Raw genomic sequence first — 16,891 nt, 5'->3', positions numbered from 1 at the left:
TGTTGCTGCAGGGTCCACCTGGCCTGAAGTGTCCTTCTGCCTCTCTCTCCAAGTCCCTGAGGCTGAGGTAAAGAGGCCAATGTTTTTAGGACTTTAGAACAAGCAGCAGGTTGGGGCATTCTAGGAGAAACCTTGAGGATCCCACTTTGCCAACGACAGCTGAGGCCACTCTGCTGAGTGAACCAGGAGGGCTTTGAGTCTGGTTGAGTGAGAAGTGGGTTGCTGGAAGGCGAGAAATGAGGAAAGTCAGTCTCTTGAGGAAGGGGCAGGGGATGCAGAAGTGGGAGCTACACAACTGTGATGAGGGGAGGAAGGAAGATAAAGGGAAGGCGGGAACCAAGAGGAAAGGGGGAGAATGGTGTCAAAAGGAAAAGAGATCAGTGCGGGCAGGGAAATGGGCCAATGCGGCCGTGCAGAGCTGGTAGTGGTGGGCAGGCGGCAGGGAACACAGGTGCGCAGTCGCTCCCTGAATCTGCTGTGGGGAACGGAGCTCTTCTCTGGGGACCTCACTCCTAGACCTGCAGAACTAAGTGCTGCGGAAATCCTATGGGGCCCACATTTTCACAAACAATGATGGGCACACTATGGTACACGACACTATTGTACCATCTTGCCTCAAGTCGGTCTCTCTGAATTTGGCTCTCAGAAGCAGTGGGGCACAGACCCAGCTGGGTTCTTGGCTGTGATAGAACTGATTCATTTGCCAACCTCCCTGCCCATCCTCTGTCAGTCCTGAGCAGGGCTGTTTGCCTTGGATTACTAGAAGGAGGGAGCAAATGTTGATCAGGTACTCTAAGCGGGTCCCTGCTCTGGCCTCTGCTTCTGCAGGGCAGCCCCTTCCATCCCCTCAGCGGAGCCAGTGCACTGACGGCACTCCCCCTCTCCCCTCTTTCTAAGGCAGTTCTCTGGAAGCAGTCTGAAACTCACTCACACTAAGGAGAAAGCAATGATAACAGCTTTGTGCACTATGCTCCCAGGTATTCTAACGATGGAAGGATTCCAGTCATGAGCCACTGCACAGGGGAGGTTTGCGATGGAGAACAGATATGTCACATCATGAAATGCTGCCAGGTAAGGCACTGCCTTACCCATCTCACATCTGGGTGGTCCAGCACCAAAGGTAGTTTGCACATGGTTTTGTGCAAGGGAAGGATGAGGTCCCCTGTGAGGCTGCCCCATCTACCTTTCTCCATGCTTTTCCTTTGAAGTCAGCTGCTGGCCCCCTCTGCCCTTTCCCGTCAGGCCCTCTAGGTGGCGAGGAGCTTCCGTGGCCTCCTAGTGTCACGCCAGGGCTGCTCTGAGATCCTCTCTGATCCCAAGGGTGGCGGAGCCTGGGTCAGCAGGGTCTGCTTCCAAGATAAGGTGTCATTCTGCGAGCAGTTTCCAAACTAATTTTCCAGTTGGGAAAAAACCCTACCTCTCGGAGAAACATGACCCCTCTCGCCAGGCGCCACCCTGATTTTGAGCTTGTCACCCCCCGGTGATGGTATCAGAACCTGTCCTCCTCTCTGGGAGGACCAGCTTCATGTTTCTTACTCATCCCACAGGCCAGCAAGAGGCAACAATCACCGATGGCTCTCCTGGCTTGTCCTGGGAAACATTTTAAATCTGTCCACATGGGAATGAAGTGGAGAACCACCCCTCCTGCCCTGGCCTCCAAGGGGCCCACGGATTCTGTAGGTCCAGGAAAGAAAGAAGTGTCTCGCAAATTCAAGCAAGGTGACTGATGAATTGATATACAACTTGGAGGCTGGTTCTAGCCCCCAGGCTTTTCTTTATTCTTTGGAGACATTCCATCATCTTGATGGGATTATTTTAAGTTTATAGAATCCAAACTTCCTTAGAATGTATTGTAGTCTTCAAGATTTGCTCAGATGGGTCAAAATGGGTGCTTTGAAGACATCTAACGGCCAGGAGGAAATCACTATGTTGGAATGTAGCACAGTTTTCTGAGTATCTAATTTTGGGTTGGTCGCACATCTCTATTCTGCTTTGCCTTCACAATTACTACTGCTTGTGTAAAGATGAAAGCCGCTTTCTGCCGTCCTGATTTCTGCCTACCTGATGTGAGGCTTATGGTCTAGTCCCAGCCCCTGGCCCTCAGGCCCTAGATGCAAAGGCTGAGGAGGAACTTTCTGCGCCCATGGGGGGACTTTCTGCAGCCTGCTTTCCCTTTAGCCAGGGATCCTGGGTCACAGCTATGCCCTGCCTTGCCCTTCATGGCCATGTCTCAGGAATAGCCACCCCACATGGGCCAAGGGTGCTGGGCAGGACTTAGAAGTGGCTTCTGCTGAGCCCTAACCAGGGTATTTGCAGTCAGGAAATATGGAGCAGTCCTGTCCCCGGGCCGTGGTTACCAGAAATGCCTTGCCTCATCAGGGCCTTGCTGGAAGTGGGTTTGTCATGCTCGGGTGAGAGGTTAATTAAAACAGCAACAATAACCCAAGGGTTCTAAGTCCAGTATGTGAAGAACATTATTGAGAGACTTGCAGATAACTACCAGGAAAACTGAAAACAGTTGGAAGTGCTGCTTCTGGAGATGGGACTGTGGGCTGGGAAGGGAGGGCAAGGGGGAGTCATTTTCTCTTATAAGCTGTTTGGTAGTATTTGATTCTTTAACTATGGGAACAAGAGGCTTCACGGGAAGAGGGTGGAGACAATCTTAGGGTCATAGCTGACCTGAGCATAAGCCAACTGTTCAGCGTTGCTGTATAAGAGCAGAGGGGAAACATAGTGCAGGTGGAGGATTCAGACCAACAGACCCAAATGGTTCTTCTCCCAGGGATGGCCCAGCTCTTCCTGGTGGGCCTGGTCTGCCCAATTAAGATGGGGGACAAAGAGGGTGACTGAGGACTTGGAAGAGAGCTGCAGGAAGGAAAAAAGAGGTAGGAAACAATGGAGAAGTCTACAAGTATGTTAGGATTGGAAGAGAGCGGTCGGCTACGCGAGGGCTCCCGTGAGGTTGCACGGTGGCTGGGCTGCAGTCCTGGGGCTGAGGTCAGGGTGAACTATTTATTTAAGGTGAAAGGTCTCGTGCCCAGGATGTCTTCAAATCTTGTCCAGATTCTCTTTTTACTGGGAATGGATTATACATAATTCTACATGAAAACAGAGGCTGGGACTAAATGACCCAGGGAGAAGGCCTTCACAACCCCCAAAATTTTATCAAGTATTTCTTCCTGGGAAGAAAAACAGCAAGTATCAAAATGAAGAAAAGGAGCTTTAAAACAAAAGTGCCTCTCCCGTTGGGGAGCACAGGCTCCGGACGCGCAGGGTCAGCGGCCATGGCTCACGGGCCCAGCCGCTCCGCGGCATGTGGGATCTTCCCGGACCGGGGCACGAACCCACGTCCGCTAGCATTGGCAGGTGGACTCTCAACCACTGCGTCACCAGGGAAGCCCGTCAAGAAGCAACTTTAAACCAGCATCTGGACTCTGTGGACGTCCCATCCTTTCCTGACATACCTTATGCCCTGGTGGCTCCCTGCTATCGGCACCCGCCCTTCTCCTTGGTGGCCTCTCCTCCTCCAGCCTGCCTTCCCTTCACTCCTCCATGCTTAGCCCTGTCTGACGCCCCTGCTCAAAATCTTTTACCGATTCCTCACTGAGAGCAGCTGGAGTCTGAGCTCCTCGGCCTTGGATTCAGCATCCCACCTTTGGCTGCAGTCTTTCCAGCTCCCTTGGTCTACTTGCCGCTACTTCAGCCTAACCCCTCTGCCGAGCCGCCGTGGGACTCGATACCCTTGCAGTCTTGCTCTCTTAGCTCCTTCTGCTTGCAACGCCACGCTCCTCTTTCCATCTTTTCACCCTCTGCTCCCTGAAGCTCACCTATGACTCTAAGAAGCTTCCTTGCCCACCCAGGCCACAGTGACATTTCCCCTCAAACTCCTGTAAGACATGGTACAGAGCATGTCTACCCAGGGTGAGGACCTTCTTCCAGGTGCGACCCATGTAGTAATTGCTTGCGGGGCTTTGCATTACTCATGGAGTCTAAGAGGTCACTGTCTGCACAGAAGAAGGTGCAGGCATCTGTTGGCTGCATGTAATTCTGGCTACTCTGTTTGAGGAGGCGTGGGCAAAGGTGAAATTGACATGAGGTGCACCAAGCTGCTCTTTAACCAAGTAAAGGGAAGATGGCTGGATCAGCGGTCACGTGTGCAAGGAACTCCCGAACCAGGCGGAGGTCTCTCAGCATCCACACTGTCAAGTTTTCTTTCTCTGTCTCACTATCTACACATTCCCCCACGTATATACCAATGGCACACACACTACACATGAAACCCCCCCAACCCCCCCAGTAATATCCCTGGGTTCATCAATCTAGAAATCTAACTAGGATCAAAAATACCCCCAACAGATCACAACCAACTCGAGCTCCGTGTGCTGGCTCCCCGCCAACCAGCCGCTATTCATGCCGGCAAGACACGGTTTAAAAAAGGAAAGGCTTCTATAAGCTCAAAAGAATGCACGGTGACAGTTGAGGCTAAGCACTTTCTGCCTGGGTTCACTGGGGCATCTATTTTGGCGACCTGACCTCCCCGAGAGGAGAGCGAGGGATGGAGGGCCGGGCCCTACCTGGCTGCTGGAACATCAGCATATTCTGTGGTGAAGTGTGCACAGGCAGCGAGCGGGTCCTTTGGACTGAGCTGTGGGTGCGGCTTGGCATGCTGTTGCTGCCCCCGGGGTTGGCGAACCAGAGGTTCTAGGGAGAAACACGAAAGCAGAACCCGTTAGTCCGGACACCTGCGGGGGGGGGCCCCCAGCCAGAATCCAGGAGGCAAGTACCCTGGGAGGACTCTCTGCTAACTTCTGGGAAAGGGCTTATAGGCCAGCGCAATCCATCTGCTTATTCAGAGAGAGGGGCTTTAGATTCCGTTCAGTCCCCGCCTCCCCCCCCCCCCCCGGCAAAACGTCCTTAGCCTCAGGTTCCTCTCTAAGCCTCAACTTAATCTGGACACCAATCTCCCTTGCTAGCTCCAAAACTCTTTTTATCCCTTCTGTTGCCTTTGCTTTTCCTATCACTTTTCTAGGAAATGGGGGGAGTTCTATAAATGTCTGCAACGAAGAGCACAAACTATTTCAGGGCTCTCAGTTGATTTTCTCTCTGAGATTCTTACAATTTACTACAAAGCAAGGAGGAGAAAAAAGAACCTCTCAGCTGGCAAAGAGCTGGCACAACTCAGCTTGTGTGTTTATTATTATGCGGGTGTCCTAGCAGTGATTTCCTCTTGGACCCATCTGGGGGCTTCCCACAATGGTCAGAGAGTGGGGCTTTTTCCTACCCTGTGCTGTTTCCCTGGGGGGAGTGAATCCTGCCTGTCTTGCCAGGAACTGTTTCCTGTTTTGTAAATCAAGCTCTCATCCCTTAGTTTCTCATGACAACCCAGAACCTCAGACTCACTTGGTGTCCCTCTAACCCCAGCCCCGACCTGCAGAGTCCCCACAAAGCAGGGGCTACATAGGTGGGAGGCGCTGGGTGGGAGTACTGGGACGAGGACCCAGGGGACGGAGGTTGTGGCTCTATATCCCACGGCGAGAATCTCTGGGCAGCCTGGCCTTGACCGCCTGAGAATGTTTCAATTCTCCCTCTGACAGCCTTTCTCAGGCTCCTTCCTGTGGGTTCTCCACCACAGCTGGGACCACGACAAAGGAGCTATTTGCCTCAGATAAAAAGGCTAAGAAAGCCCTCAGATGCTCTGGAAGCCAAATTTGGAAGGCAGTGGGATCTGCTGGGGCAGGTCAAGGATCAAGGCAAAGAAGAAATAGGTCTTGCATTTCTTCCTAAAGGCCCCCCGTGTGCAGGGGCCCCAAGGTTAAAGCGGTCGTGGGGCAGCCTAAACAAAATCCCCACAAAGCCAGTTGCTGCCGTGGCCTCGCTTTGTCTTCCCGAGAAACAGTGCAAACAACCTCTGAGCCACGGGGACAACTGTCCTCAGTCTAGCCCCCCCTGGGCCTCTCCTCTCGCCTTGGGGTTGTCTGGGGGGACGTCCGGAGCCTCAGGCCCCGAGCTGGGCCTGCCCACCCTCCTCCCCGGAGCCGAGCAGACCTGTCTTCCTTGTTTCATGATGGTGGGGTTGGCTGCGGTGTTGCGCTGGGTGGAGCTGACGAATCCGCTGGTGCCCAGGAGGCCAAGGCGGGCGGAAGGGACGTTCCGGGAGGGGATCTGGTACTGGCGTGGGTTCCGCCTGCCCATGCCACCGCCCACAGAGCCAGCCGTCGGGAGGGAGTTGGACTGCCCGAAGCCGCGGCTGTGAGAGCCAAGAGGGAAGAACAGAGGCCATCAGTCACCCTCAGCCCTTCCCAACCCCCGGGCTGCCAGCAGGATGCCTCCTTGGGGTCTGCTCACATTTTGACCGTTATGAGGTCTACGGGGGTCAGGGTTCTATGACTAAATGACAGCTAACATCTGAGAGCTAACATCACGTGCACCGCCCTGGGACTTTGATGTTGATTCTTCAATCCTCACGACAATCCTATGAGGTAGGCACTCTATCTCCATTTACAGCTGGAGAAGTAAAACAAAGAGCTTAATAATTTCTCAAAGTCACACAGCCATTGGGGGGCAGTGCTGGACTATGAGCCCAGAAGGTTAACCCGTGTGCTCTACAGCCTTCTTCCACTATGTCACGGGCCCTGAACACTCACGTTCCCGTCAAGAGGCCACACGGTAAGAAAGCGGCAGAGCCAGGATCTGTGCCCCTTCCTTCAGACCACAGTCCGGTTCTGATGTCTGTCTGTACAGCAGACTTGCAAGGAGTGGCCTCTGAGCCCCACTAGGACGTAAGCTCCATGAGAAAAAAGATGGTGTCTGTCCTCATCAACCCTACAGGTCCCTCCTGCCTGGATCAGCCCCTGGCGGTAAATGCGGGCTGAGTGAACGAATGAATGAGTCTCTGGCATTATAATCACCTCTCCAAATGGGAGAGCTGACCCCATGTCTGGGGCTCTGACTCCAGGTGAAGAGGAGGGATATGAGAATGAAGATGATGATGTTTGCAATCACTCTGGGCCTAGGACACCGACTGTTCCCCACTCCTCAGGCCTTCCCCAGAGAAAGGCCCGGAGGTCACAGGCTTCGCCTGGGTCCACGCAGGGAGGCAGCCGCGGACCCGTGGCATCATGCTCGGACACCGTGCTCCCATTGGTCTGGTGACCTCAGTGCCGAAGAACTCGTCCTCTCCAGCAGTCCTCAAGTTCTGGGAGGGTGCACAGCAGCCAGCAGGGTTTCAGGAACCAGCACATTCTTTCCAAGAAGAGTCAGCTTTAGTCATTCACTGATGTTTCAGTCAAAATGCTTTACCTCCGATGGCCGCAAGATGGAATAGACTTGCTTTCCCAGCCACACAGGGGAGGTTTGTACCAAGCCTGTGTGGAGACTCCAGGAGACAGAGCTGACGTAGTTTAACCAGATGATGGGGAGGGGAGGTGCTGCAAAACAGTTATTTCCTGAGGGAGAGAGGAGTGTGTGTGTGTGTGTGTGTGTGTGTGTGTGTGTGTGTGTGTGTGTGTGTGGTGGGGTGGAGCATCTAAGTCATCAGCACAGTTGATCTCAGAAAGTGTTTCTTCCTTAGAATTCCTACATTTCCTGGGGGGGGGGGGCGGGCGGGAGCAGGGAAGAGAATGCCACGGTGAGCTGGTGGCAACTGATTTCTGGGCTGTGTTTTTCCACTTCTAGGCTTTTGTGACCCAAAAGAATGGTTCCCGATTCCAGTCAGAGGCTCATGTACACGTGGTGAGAAGGACACTCACGGGTTCTAGGTCTCTTGGTTTATCTCATTCTTTCTCCCATTCTCCCCCTTTCTTCCTTCTTTTACTAAGGTTTAAAATGTTTGGTTTGAAAGAAGAAATTCAGGCCCAGAGGAGCAGAAGTAATCTCAAGTGATGGAAGAGACCTCCTCTGGAGTATGGACAACATGTGACAGGTGGAGACAAGGATCAAGTGGCTGTTTTGGGGGGGGGGGTTGTTTTTGTTTTTTAAACTATGAAAACTAGTCCTTCGGTTTTTGGAGCCAGGATTTTGGCCACCTGGTATGATGATTTAGTATTCTCCTAAGATTTTTCCTTATTTAGTGCAGACAGCTTTTTTGCTCATCTTCCTTTTTGGTTGGATTTTTTAAAAGTTATTTCATATGCAAAACAGAGCAGTCAGCGAGTGATGCTAAAATGATTTGTGCTTCCAGGCAGGCAAGACTGTGTTCTTAAGCAATATAATGTAGGCAGAGGATTCTGTAATGGGACATTTAGTCACGGGAGAAACGTGGACTCCTAAAGTTAGCATTCGCAGAGCTGGTAGAGCCCAGAACATTTTGGGGACAGGCTGGATGGAGGGGAGAATTTGGTTAGGCCGTCGAATGACGGTGGATCTCACCGTGGTGTCCTAAACTTGGTTATCACAAAGTCAGGCTTACTGAGGGTTGCCACTGCTGGTAACCAGAGTGAAAGCTTAAGTCACTTCAGATCACTAGGCTTAATGAAATCATCATTCTTTCTAGGGAGAGAACAAAGTGACAAACGTCAGTTTTCATTTCTCATTCTCTTGCTCTGCCCATCTGTGTCTTTCTGTGCTTTCCTACATCTAACCAACTGAGTTCATTTCCTTGAAATGCATGAAATGACTGATAAAATAACATTAATAAGAACCAATTAATTTGGGATTTGTGATAATTCAAGGAGGGGCTGGGCTGCAGTTACCTTTGTATTATGGGAAAATCAGGTCTTCAAAGCAAATTAATAGCATAAAAAGATCCCAGAGGTAATATTTATGAGAATGAATTATTTTCTGGAGCTTCAGCAACTTCCAGTTGAACATCCATAATTGATGACTGAATTCATTCTGATCTAATCAATAAAAGGAGGACCAATCTGGCAAACCTTGGGTTAGCCCAATTCAAGCATCAGTTAATAACATTGTAGAGGAGTCAAGGTTAAGGGGAACAGTGATGTGGACCAAGGACAGAGCAGGGCAGACGGAAGCAGCGGATGGCACTTTGGGGAGGAAGACAAAAGAGCTTGAAAGCTCTGTTTTCATCTTCAACTTCTGAATTCTTTCTTCCTCTTGGAACTTGTCTCCCAAGGGCCTGGTGTTGCAAGAGGGGTCCGGATCTTCCTCCCCTTTCTTGGGGGTCAAGAAGAGGGAGAGCCTGGGAAGGGGGCAGCCCCAGGGAAGAAGGCTAAGGAGCAGGCCTCGCCTTTCATCTGGGCCCCCAGGAATCCTCAGGGTGCACAGGTGGTCCAGCCCAACCCTCCAGGGAGGCTTGGGGCCAAGGAGCTGGCAATAGAGTATTGTTTTGTCTGACTCTCTTTTCTGCACATCATCCGGGGACCAGGAGAGCTGCCCGGCAACCACAGTGGTTAAGAGCACTGACTCTGGAGCTGACGCTGGCCTGCCTGGTCCAAATCCCGGATGCCACTGTCCCCCAACTCTTCCGTAAATTGGGGTTGATAATAAGCACCTCTACCTCATATGGCTGTTGCAAGGATTAAATGTATTAATATTCTTAAGTGCTTGGATACCCACTTGGCACAAAGTACATGCTAAATGTTTGTTTAATAAATAACTGTGTTATATGTGCTGGAATATGATAACACTTCAATTTTTACATTAATCTTCAATGAAGACTTTTCACAAGTTCCAACTGGCCTTATCTCCCTGAAGTAATTTATAAAACAGTGATGTTTCAAGGCACACTTATGCAAATAAATGCCCAACATTTTAACACAGACAGAGCTTCTACATATGCACTGAGAAATGAATTCAGAACTTGCTAGGTGCAAGTGAAAAAAATGAGTATTTATCTGCTCATGTTGAAAAAAGTAAAACAGAATGTTGATTTTTCAGCATATCTGCATCATCGTCATTCCCTTGTCTCCCCAAAACTCCCTGTCATTGTTCAAGGCTTCCCTCTACCCCTCCCCGTGATTCCTCCCCCAGATTGTCACTGTAATTCACCTTTAATATGCAATTAGATTCCTCAATTTAAAACCAGATTAAGGTAATGGGTTCTAAAGTACAACGAGGCTTATTTTTAACTGCATCCAAGAAGCTGAAGTACTATGAAAAATCAAGAATGGCACTGCTCCACTCTTAGATTGCAGCTCAGACCAAAATAGACTAGCACTGGGCTCTTCACCCTGCCACCAACTATAATTAGCTTGTCTGCAGCCAGAAGGGAGAAAAAATTACACTACCACTTAAGGTGTGGAGAGAACAACCCGTTTTTGTCCTTTCAGAGCCCCCTGTTGTGGATAAACCACCAAGTGTTTTGTGGACATTCGTTAAATCGTACCCACTCCCCACTCGATGCCCATCCAGACTAATACCGTCATTTTGACCATGTAAATTGAGTTGCCCAAGATCACATTCAGCTCTTCCTCTGGGAATTCTTTCCCTCTACAGCTTTTTCCCAACCCCACCTGTTTAAGGAATGCGATCTGGACTTGTCACAGGGCGCCCTGATAAACAAGGAATGATGCCCTGTGTAGTCCTGCCCCTGGAACCTAAGCAGACAGTGAGGTACTGGAACCACCATGCAGTACAAAGACTGAAATCCCAACATACTTTCTTTGCTGTCGATATCCTGATATGTCTAGAAGGGTTTTCCGAGGGAAAGACCGAAAGAGCTTCTGCACCTGCTGTTTCCATGACAACAATCGTTTTTTCTGTGTCTCTGTAAATGCCTGCAAAACAAACAGGACTTTTTAATGGGTGACGCAGCCTGGCATTAGAGGGAGAAACACGCAATTAATCGGGGAAACATCGGAGTCCTGCAGCTGCCTTTTCTTCACCTTGTTTCCAACCTGCTCCAAACAGCAGTCAGTTTTATTTGGGAGCTGCCTGTACTGAAAATTCAAGTTATTTGACATTGGAGGTGCCTGGTAAGGTACATGCATTAAGCTTTTGACAACCCTCGATTCTGGTTGCATTTCTGGCAGATCCATACCCTCTTTCCACTTTCCCCTGACTCCACTCTGGACTCTGTTTATTAACCAAGAATGAATTCCAAAATTGATTGTTGACTACTCGGGCTTTTACAGGCATTTTCATAATCCATGGAAATGCTAAACCATTCCAAAAAATCAATCTGCTTGACGGTGTGTGTTCACCCTGGAGTGGTCTGTGGGGCTTCAGAAAAGGGAATGTACTCTCGGCGTGTCTGGCCTCTGCTGAGAAATCTCCAGTCAAAGGGCCCCATGCTCTACACAACCCCAGTGCGCCATTCCTCACCTAAATTTTGTCTAAGGTTTAGGAAAATGGGTAGATCTGATGCCTTCTCAAGTCTTTTCTAGTAAAATTGGTGTTTGGGGATGCTTTGCCTACTGCCCCATACGTAACGCACTCTCACCTATATCATGTGTCTTTGTGTGTACAGCCTTATGTACACAAGCGAAGCCCAGGGAAGGACTTCACAGGGGCTGTGAGACCCCAAGGCAGGGACTCTCAAATTCATGATATATTAGGATCCCCCCAGGAGACTGTTAAAATGCAGATTTCTGAACCCCTTCTCCCCACCAGAGCCTGATTTCATAGATATGGAGAGGAGTCTAGGGGGTTTGTGTTTGCAGCAAGTGCCCTGGGAATTCTGCTGCAGATAAGCCATGGCCATGCAGTGTTCTAGATGGTGAGGACCACACACGCAATATAGGAAACCCCTGTCAAGTGCTTAGAACTGTGGTCCACGCACTGTCATAAATCCACTGGATCTGACTGACTAGCAGTAACAGTGATGGAGATACCATACCCAAGTAGTTTTGTCAATAAAGCATGAAATACTTTAAGTAGAAATAAATGAATACTTAGAGTAACAGACTATATGTCTGTTTCCCATAAAGGAAACAGATTCCTTAAACAGACAGAAAAAAATGACAGTTTTATTTTCTTCCAATGACATTTCATCTTTAAGGACCTGAACACAGGAGAGCTATGTGAACAAAAGCAAGAAGACGTTTGTCATATTGCGGAGAAGGTACTGACGACTTGCAAACCCCTTCCTCCTGGCTGACCTTAGCCAGATGCCACTGAGCACAGTCATCAAGGTGGACTTCCCCAGCAGGCACTCAGTGCCCCGTTAGAGAAAAATGTGCTGACACGCCTTAAGGTGCATGGTGGATGGTCTCACGGCTAAAAGGTGAGGATGTGGTTCTCCTCTGTGGTCCCTCTCATTTGCTGGTGATGTTCAGCGAGTGTCCAGCTATACAGGAATAGCTTCAAAAACTGCAAAAGGCAAGCATTTCTGCTAGACTAATAAAGGGAAGGGTAGATTCTGCCTCTGACCAGCTTATTCAGCCAAATGTTGAGCGAGGACACAAGATGCAGGTGCGCTGGTCAAGATGACTTGGGGAGGAGAGGAGAGTCCAGCCCAGTGGGTCAGTGGAAGCCTCTGGATGCAAATGGGCAGGGCTTGAATCCCTGCACATCTTTATGCAAGTTCCTCTACCTGAGACTCAGCTCCTTCTAAAAACTCAGGTTAATAATACCTCATCAAAGGGATCTTGTAAGGATTAAATGAAACTCACACACGAAGGGCACTTAGGATACTCAGAACATGCCTCGCTCTTCGTCATGGTTCACTGTGTGCTACCCACAGACCCTGACTAGGTTTTTCGGTTGCACGGACCAGCCCTTTGGTGGCAGCATATGAAAGTCCATCACATTCATAAGCTTTGGTATTCAACCCTGGCCTTAAACTCCAACCAATGTCTTCGAGGTCTCAAAACTACAACACTGAGCTGGTCTGGAGCCCACCTGAGTTTCCAAGCGACAAAGGAGCAAATGGCTCACTTTACAGACGTGCATTCAAAGCGCTTCCAGGGACACTGGTTCATATGTGACATCTCCCATGGCGGCAAGGAGCACCCAAGAAGATGGAAATGTTTATGCCCCCTCAGAGAGGTCAGCTCATCCACTCAGCAGCGGGGCAACAGGCTCACGTAGCTGGGGCTGCAGAGGGGAACGGGCCCCTCAGGAGTGCTGAGTGTGTGGCTGTTCTCAGCCCTGGGAGCTGCGGCTGGGAGGCTTGGAGAGGAGCTAGACCATGGCTGGTAATGAGTGATTTCTGAGAGCTGCTTCCCGTGTGTGCCTGCAAATAGCACTCAGTTGTGCGAGCTCTGCTATCAGCTGGGATGCCAGCGCCTCATCTCAGCTGGCTCCAGGCAGCTCTGGGTTGTGCTGGCAGCAGCCTCCTCGGGGGCTGGAGGGGAAGGAAGACTCCAGAATCTAGAATGCCCAGACGCAGCCGGTCAGCCACTTCTGAGTCCTCTGTCCCTGTCAGGCCCAGACCCATATGTCTGTCTGGATGAAGATGTGTCCTACAGCTCTTGTGGCTGGATTACAAGGGTCATAAAGGGGGCAAGAGCTCGTCTTCCCAGAACCTTCTCAAGACGGAAAGGAGGCGAGAAGCCTGGGCTTATAATCCAGGAGATGAAGTGACTGGTCTCAGAAATAAGATTCAGAACTTTCCTGTCCTTTTACTCCTCTAGGGAGTTGGCTCCTTTGTCCCTGGGGAGGAAGGAAGGTGTCTCGGCAGTCAACACCCTCCCATCCACTGGCTAAAGAACAGCAAGATCGGGCTGTGAAAGGGAGCCCTGTGTCTCGGAGCCCCGGCGAGTCTTCAGCCCGGATGGAGACTGTGCCTCGACAGGGCCTCGCGGGGAGGGTGGGTTCTGCACACACAGAATAACCCGAGGCTGTGGAAAATTATTCAAACATGTTCCTTCTACTCAAACTCAAATCATAAAAAGCCTCAAACACCATTTTCCCTCCCGAAGCAGAGAGCAGGCCCCTCCATCCTGACACGAATGCAGGCAAGCGGACAGGGCACAAGCTCCTTTCTGCCCGTGACTCCCGTCAGTGACGCACCCCCCTCCACTGCAGTCAGGGGAGATGAGCCCACACGGGGCCACCTTGGCACCTGTCACTTGGAGCTCCAGGGAGGAAAAGGGGAAAGACACAGAAAGGAGAGCTGGGATGCCCAGGGAGGGCATGCAGGATGGCAGGAAAGGGAGAAGCACCAGGCCACAGTGTCGGGGCTGGTGTGGACCAATTAGGAAGCTAGTGCACCATCCAACGGAGGCAGCTGGAGGACTGGTTACTTTGTCTCCTGGGCTCAGCAGACTGGAGGCGAGGTGGGAGGGAACTTGTCCTGCAGTATCTTCAAGGCTCAGTGCTGAGTGTGGGCGTGGGAGAGGAAGCAGGGTTCTGGTTTGCTTTTTCAGAAATGTAAATGCTCCCCTGATCAGACCCCGCTGAAGCCTACTCCAAGCATCCTTGGCCCCTCGGAGCGCTGCTCCCTCTGCCTGACTGCTCTCTTCCGCTTCCTCACGGACCAAGACTTTCCCACTAAGATTCTGCTCGCCTTTCAGGTCTAGCTTGGACGGAGTGCCTCTGGGCTCTGGGTAGGTGCCCGCCACACCTCCTGGGCTCCAGTTCCTCGGAGGTGGCCTTATTGTCATATGTGTGATGACCTGTTTTCCTTTTGTCTCACCCACTCCCCTCCCACAGGAAGCTCCCTAGCCGGGGGCAGGACCTAGGTACTTAATAAATATCTACAGAATGAATGAGCTCTAAAATCCATCCCCTGTTCTTGCCTTCTCTCCTTCCTATTGTTTTTTTGCTGGCCCAAATGAGAGCAGTGTCAGGATTGGACATTGAAAAGGGTGAGTGGGAGTTTGGGTGGAGGCTACCTAGAGATTGTCACACTGAGTGAAGTAAGTCAGAGAGAGAAAGACAAATACCATATGTTATCACTTATATGTGGAATCTAAAAAAATGGTACAGATGAACTTATTTACAAAACAGAAACAGAGTCACAGATGTTAAAAAAAAAAAAACTTACGGTTACCAAGGGGGAAAGCGGGGTGGGGGGAGGGATAAACTGGGAGATATTGGGACAGACATAGACACACTGCTTTATATAAAATAGATGACTAATAAGGACCTGCTGCATAGCACAGGGAGCTCTACGCAATACTCTGTAATGACCTCTATGGGAAAAGAATCTAAAAAGGAGTGGATATATGTATACGTATAGCTGATTCACTTTGCTGTACAGCAGAAACTAATGCAACATTGTAAATCAGCTCTACTCCAATAAAAATTTAAAAAAATAAAACCAATTCTTATAAGAATCACAAGTCAAAATACAGCAGAATAACCACCAAACAACATACACACAGACACACGTTATTTCTTCTGAACGCTCTCCTTTTCTCCCCGCCCTCCTCCAATTTTCCTGAGCTCAGAGGGGAAATGTTTCCACACCCCCGGGGCTAGGTGGCAGGACTGTGGTCGGCCTCCCCAGGCTCGGTCCCTCGGGCAGGCTTCCGGAGCCGGACGTTTCTCTCAGGCATTTGCCCCCAAGTCAGAGCTCAGTCCAGGTGAATCTTTGGACCCCAGAGTAATACGCAAGCTACGTTTAGGTTTGAAGCCACCACAGCCAAGTTCTGCCCGAGCTATTATTAATGACCCCCCGACTCAAACACAAGGTGTTGGAGACCCAAATGATCATACCACAGAAACTCTGAGAACCACTTTTAAGCAATGAGAAAAAGCAGTTTTGTGAAACCTGTCACTACTCACCTCATGGATTAGACACTTGTCTATGAGCTGTAAATAGGAACTTATATTCTCCTCATCGGGTCTGGAGACCAAGAGCTGTGTGCACACTGGGAATTAAAAAAATAAAAAAGGGAAGGTGAATTAGAGAAATGTACACCCATCCTAACCTCTGAGATCTGCCTCTGATTTCCTTTCAGGACCAATATTTTGAGAGGTATGTGTGACTGTGGCTTTATGTCACGTTCACAAAAAAGGCCAGGAGGCTCCTCATTCCACTGAAGTCAAAGGCTTGGTTACCACAGGAGCCCTTGCCTCCAGAAGCCCCTTTGGTTAATTCCACGCATACCATTCTATATTAAGCCTTCTGCAACCCTGCCCACTCTGGGAGAGGAAGAATGCAGCAGCGTCAGGAGCCCTGTCTTTGAAAGAGGTTCCTTTGGAGAGGGAGTTCAAAGGCATTAAAGACCATCAGCCCTTATCAGAGAGCAAGAGCCATAATTTTATGAATGAGCCGCACATCTCATTTGGAGGAGCGAGGCTGGCACATCTTTTAGGATGTGAGGTGTGTGGGCACGCACATGAGCGGGGAGCCTGCTACTCAATCACAGGAGGGTGATTTTCTCAAAGTGATACCCACATTTATACATGCACAGGCTCACATTCACCTACACACTCAAGGAAGTTCTCGCAGAGACAGAGCAGAGCTAGTCTGCAGGTGGAGGACACAACCCCCCTGGACAGGTCATGGCCACGCTAGTGTAGCCCATTCTATTCTCATCCTAGAGGCCCTGATGCTCTGATTTTGATGGGAATGTTTAGAAGGCCAGGTGGAGATGGTTTGACAAAGACGTCAGTGAGAAGTAAAAATGCCTCGCCATGAAGCTTGAAACCTGGCATCAGGATTCCTTTCTCTCCTTAATCCTGCATAACCAATCTGTCATAGAATCCCATTTATACCATTTCACGTAGATTTTCAGTATAGCATTGTTGGTAATAACAAAACATGGAAACCATCTCAATGCCCATTAATTGTGGCCCTGTTAAATTATGGTTTATGCACACAGGGGAATAGTATGCAGCCTTTAAAAAAGAATGAGGTGGTGCTTTTGTATTGCTAGAAATACTGAAAGCATATAATGTAAAAAAAACAAGCTGCAGAGAAACATGTAAGCAAGACCCGTGTGTGTGTAAAAAGGATGCTCATGAGCTTGTATATGATTATAATGTTTCTGAAGGGATATTCCGCACCGTTTAGAATGGTTACCTCTGAGGACGAAGATGGCAGGGCCTGGGGTGGAGGTGGGCGTATTTTTCACCTTTCACTATTTTGTTTAGCTTT

General features: G+C 49.9%; 1 protein-coding gene across 5 annotated transcripts in view; it reads right to left on the bottom strand.

Annotated features, from left to right (window-relative positions):
• SAMD4A (sterile alpha motif domain containing 4A) overlaps positions 1-16,891 on the bottom strand; it is a 234,979-nt gene that overhangs the window by 13,256 nt on the left and 204,832 nt on the right. For all 5 annotated transcript variants that reach the window (XM_029237922.1, XM_029237921.1, XM_029237918.1 and 2 more), the window contains 4 exons: positions 15,574-15,659; positions 10,558-10,676; positions 6,046-6,247; positions 4,575-4,701 (listed from right to left, as the gene is read on the bottom strand). In XM_029237922.1, the coding sequence (XP_029093755.1) occupies positions 4,575-4,701; positions 6,046-6,247; positions 10,558-10,676; positions 15,574-15,659 (534 nt within the window). The remainder of the gene's footprint in view (positions 1-4,574; positions 4,702-6,045; positions 6,248-10,557; positions 10,677-15,573; positions 15,660-16,891) is intronic.

Source organism: Monodon monoceros, unplaced genomic scaffold, assembly GCF_005190385.1.
Source record: "Monodon monoceros isolate NGI ecotype Baffin Bay Population unplaced genomic scaffold, NGI_Narwhal_1 Super_Scaffold_21, whole genome shotgun sequence".
In the NCBI taxonomy this organism is placed as follows: Eukaryota; Metazoa; Chordata; class Mammalia; order Artiodactyla; family Monodontidae; genus Monodon; species Monodon monoceros.
Note: the sequence above shows the minus strand (reverse complement) of the source record. Positions and strands in the feature narration are given on the sequence as shown.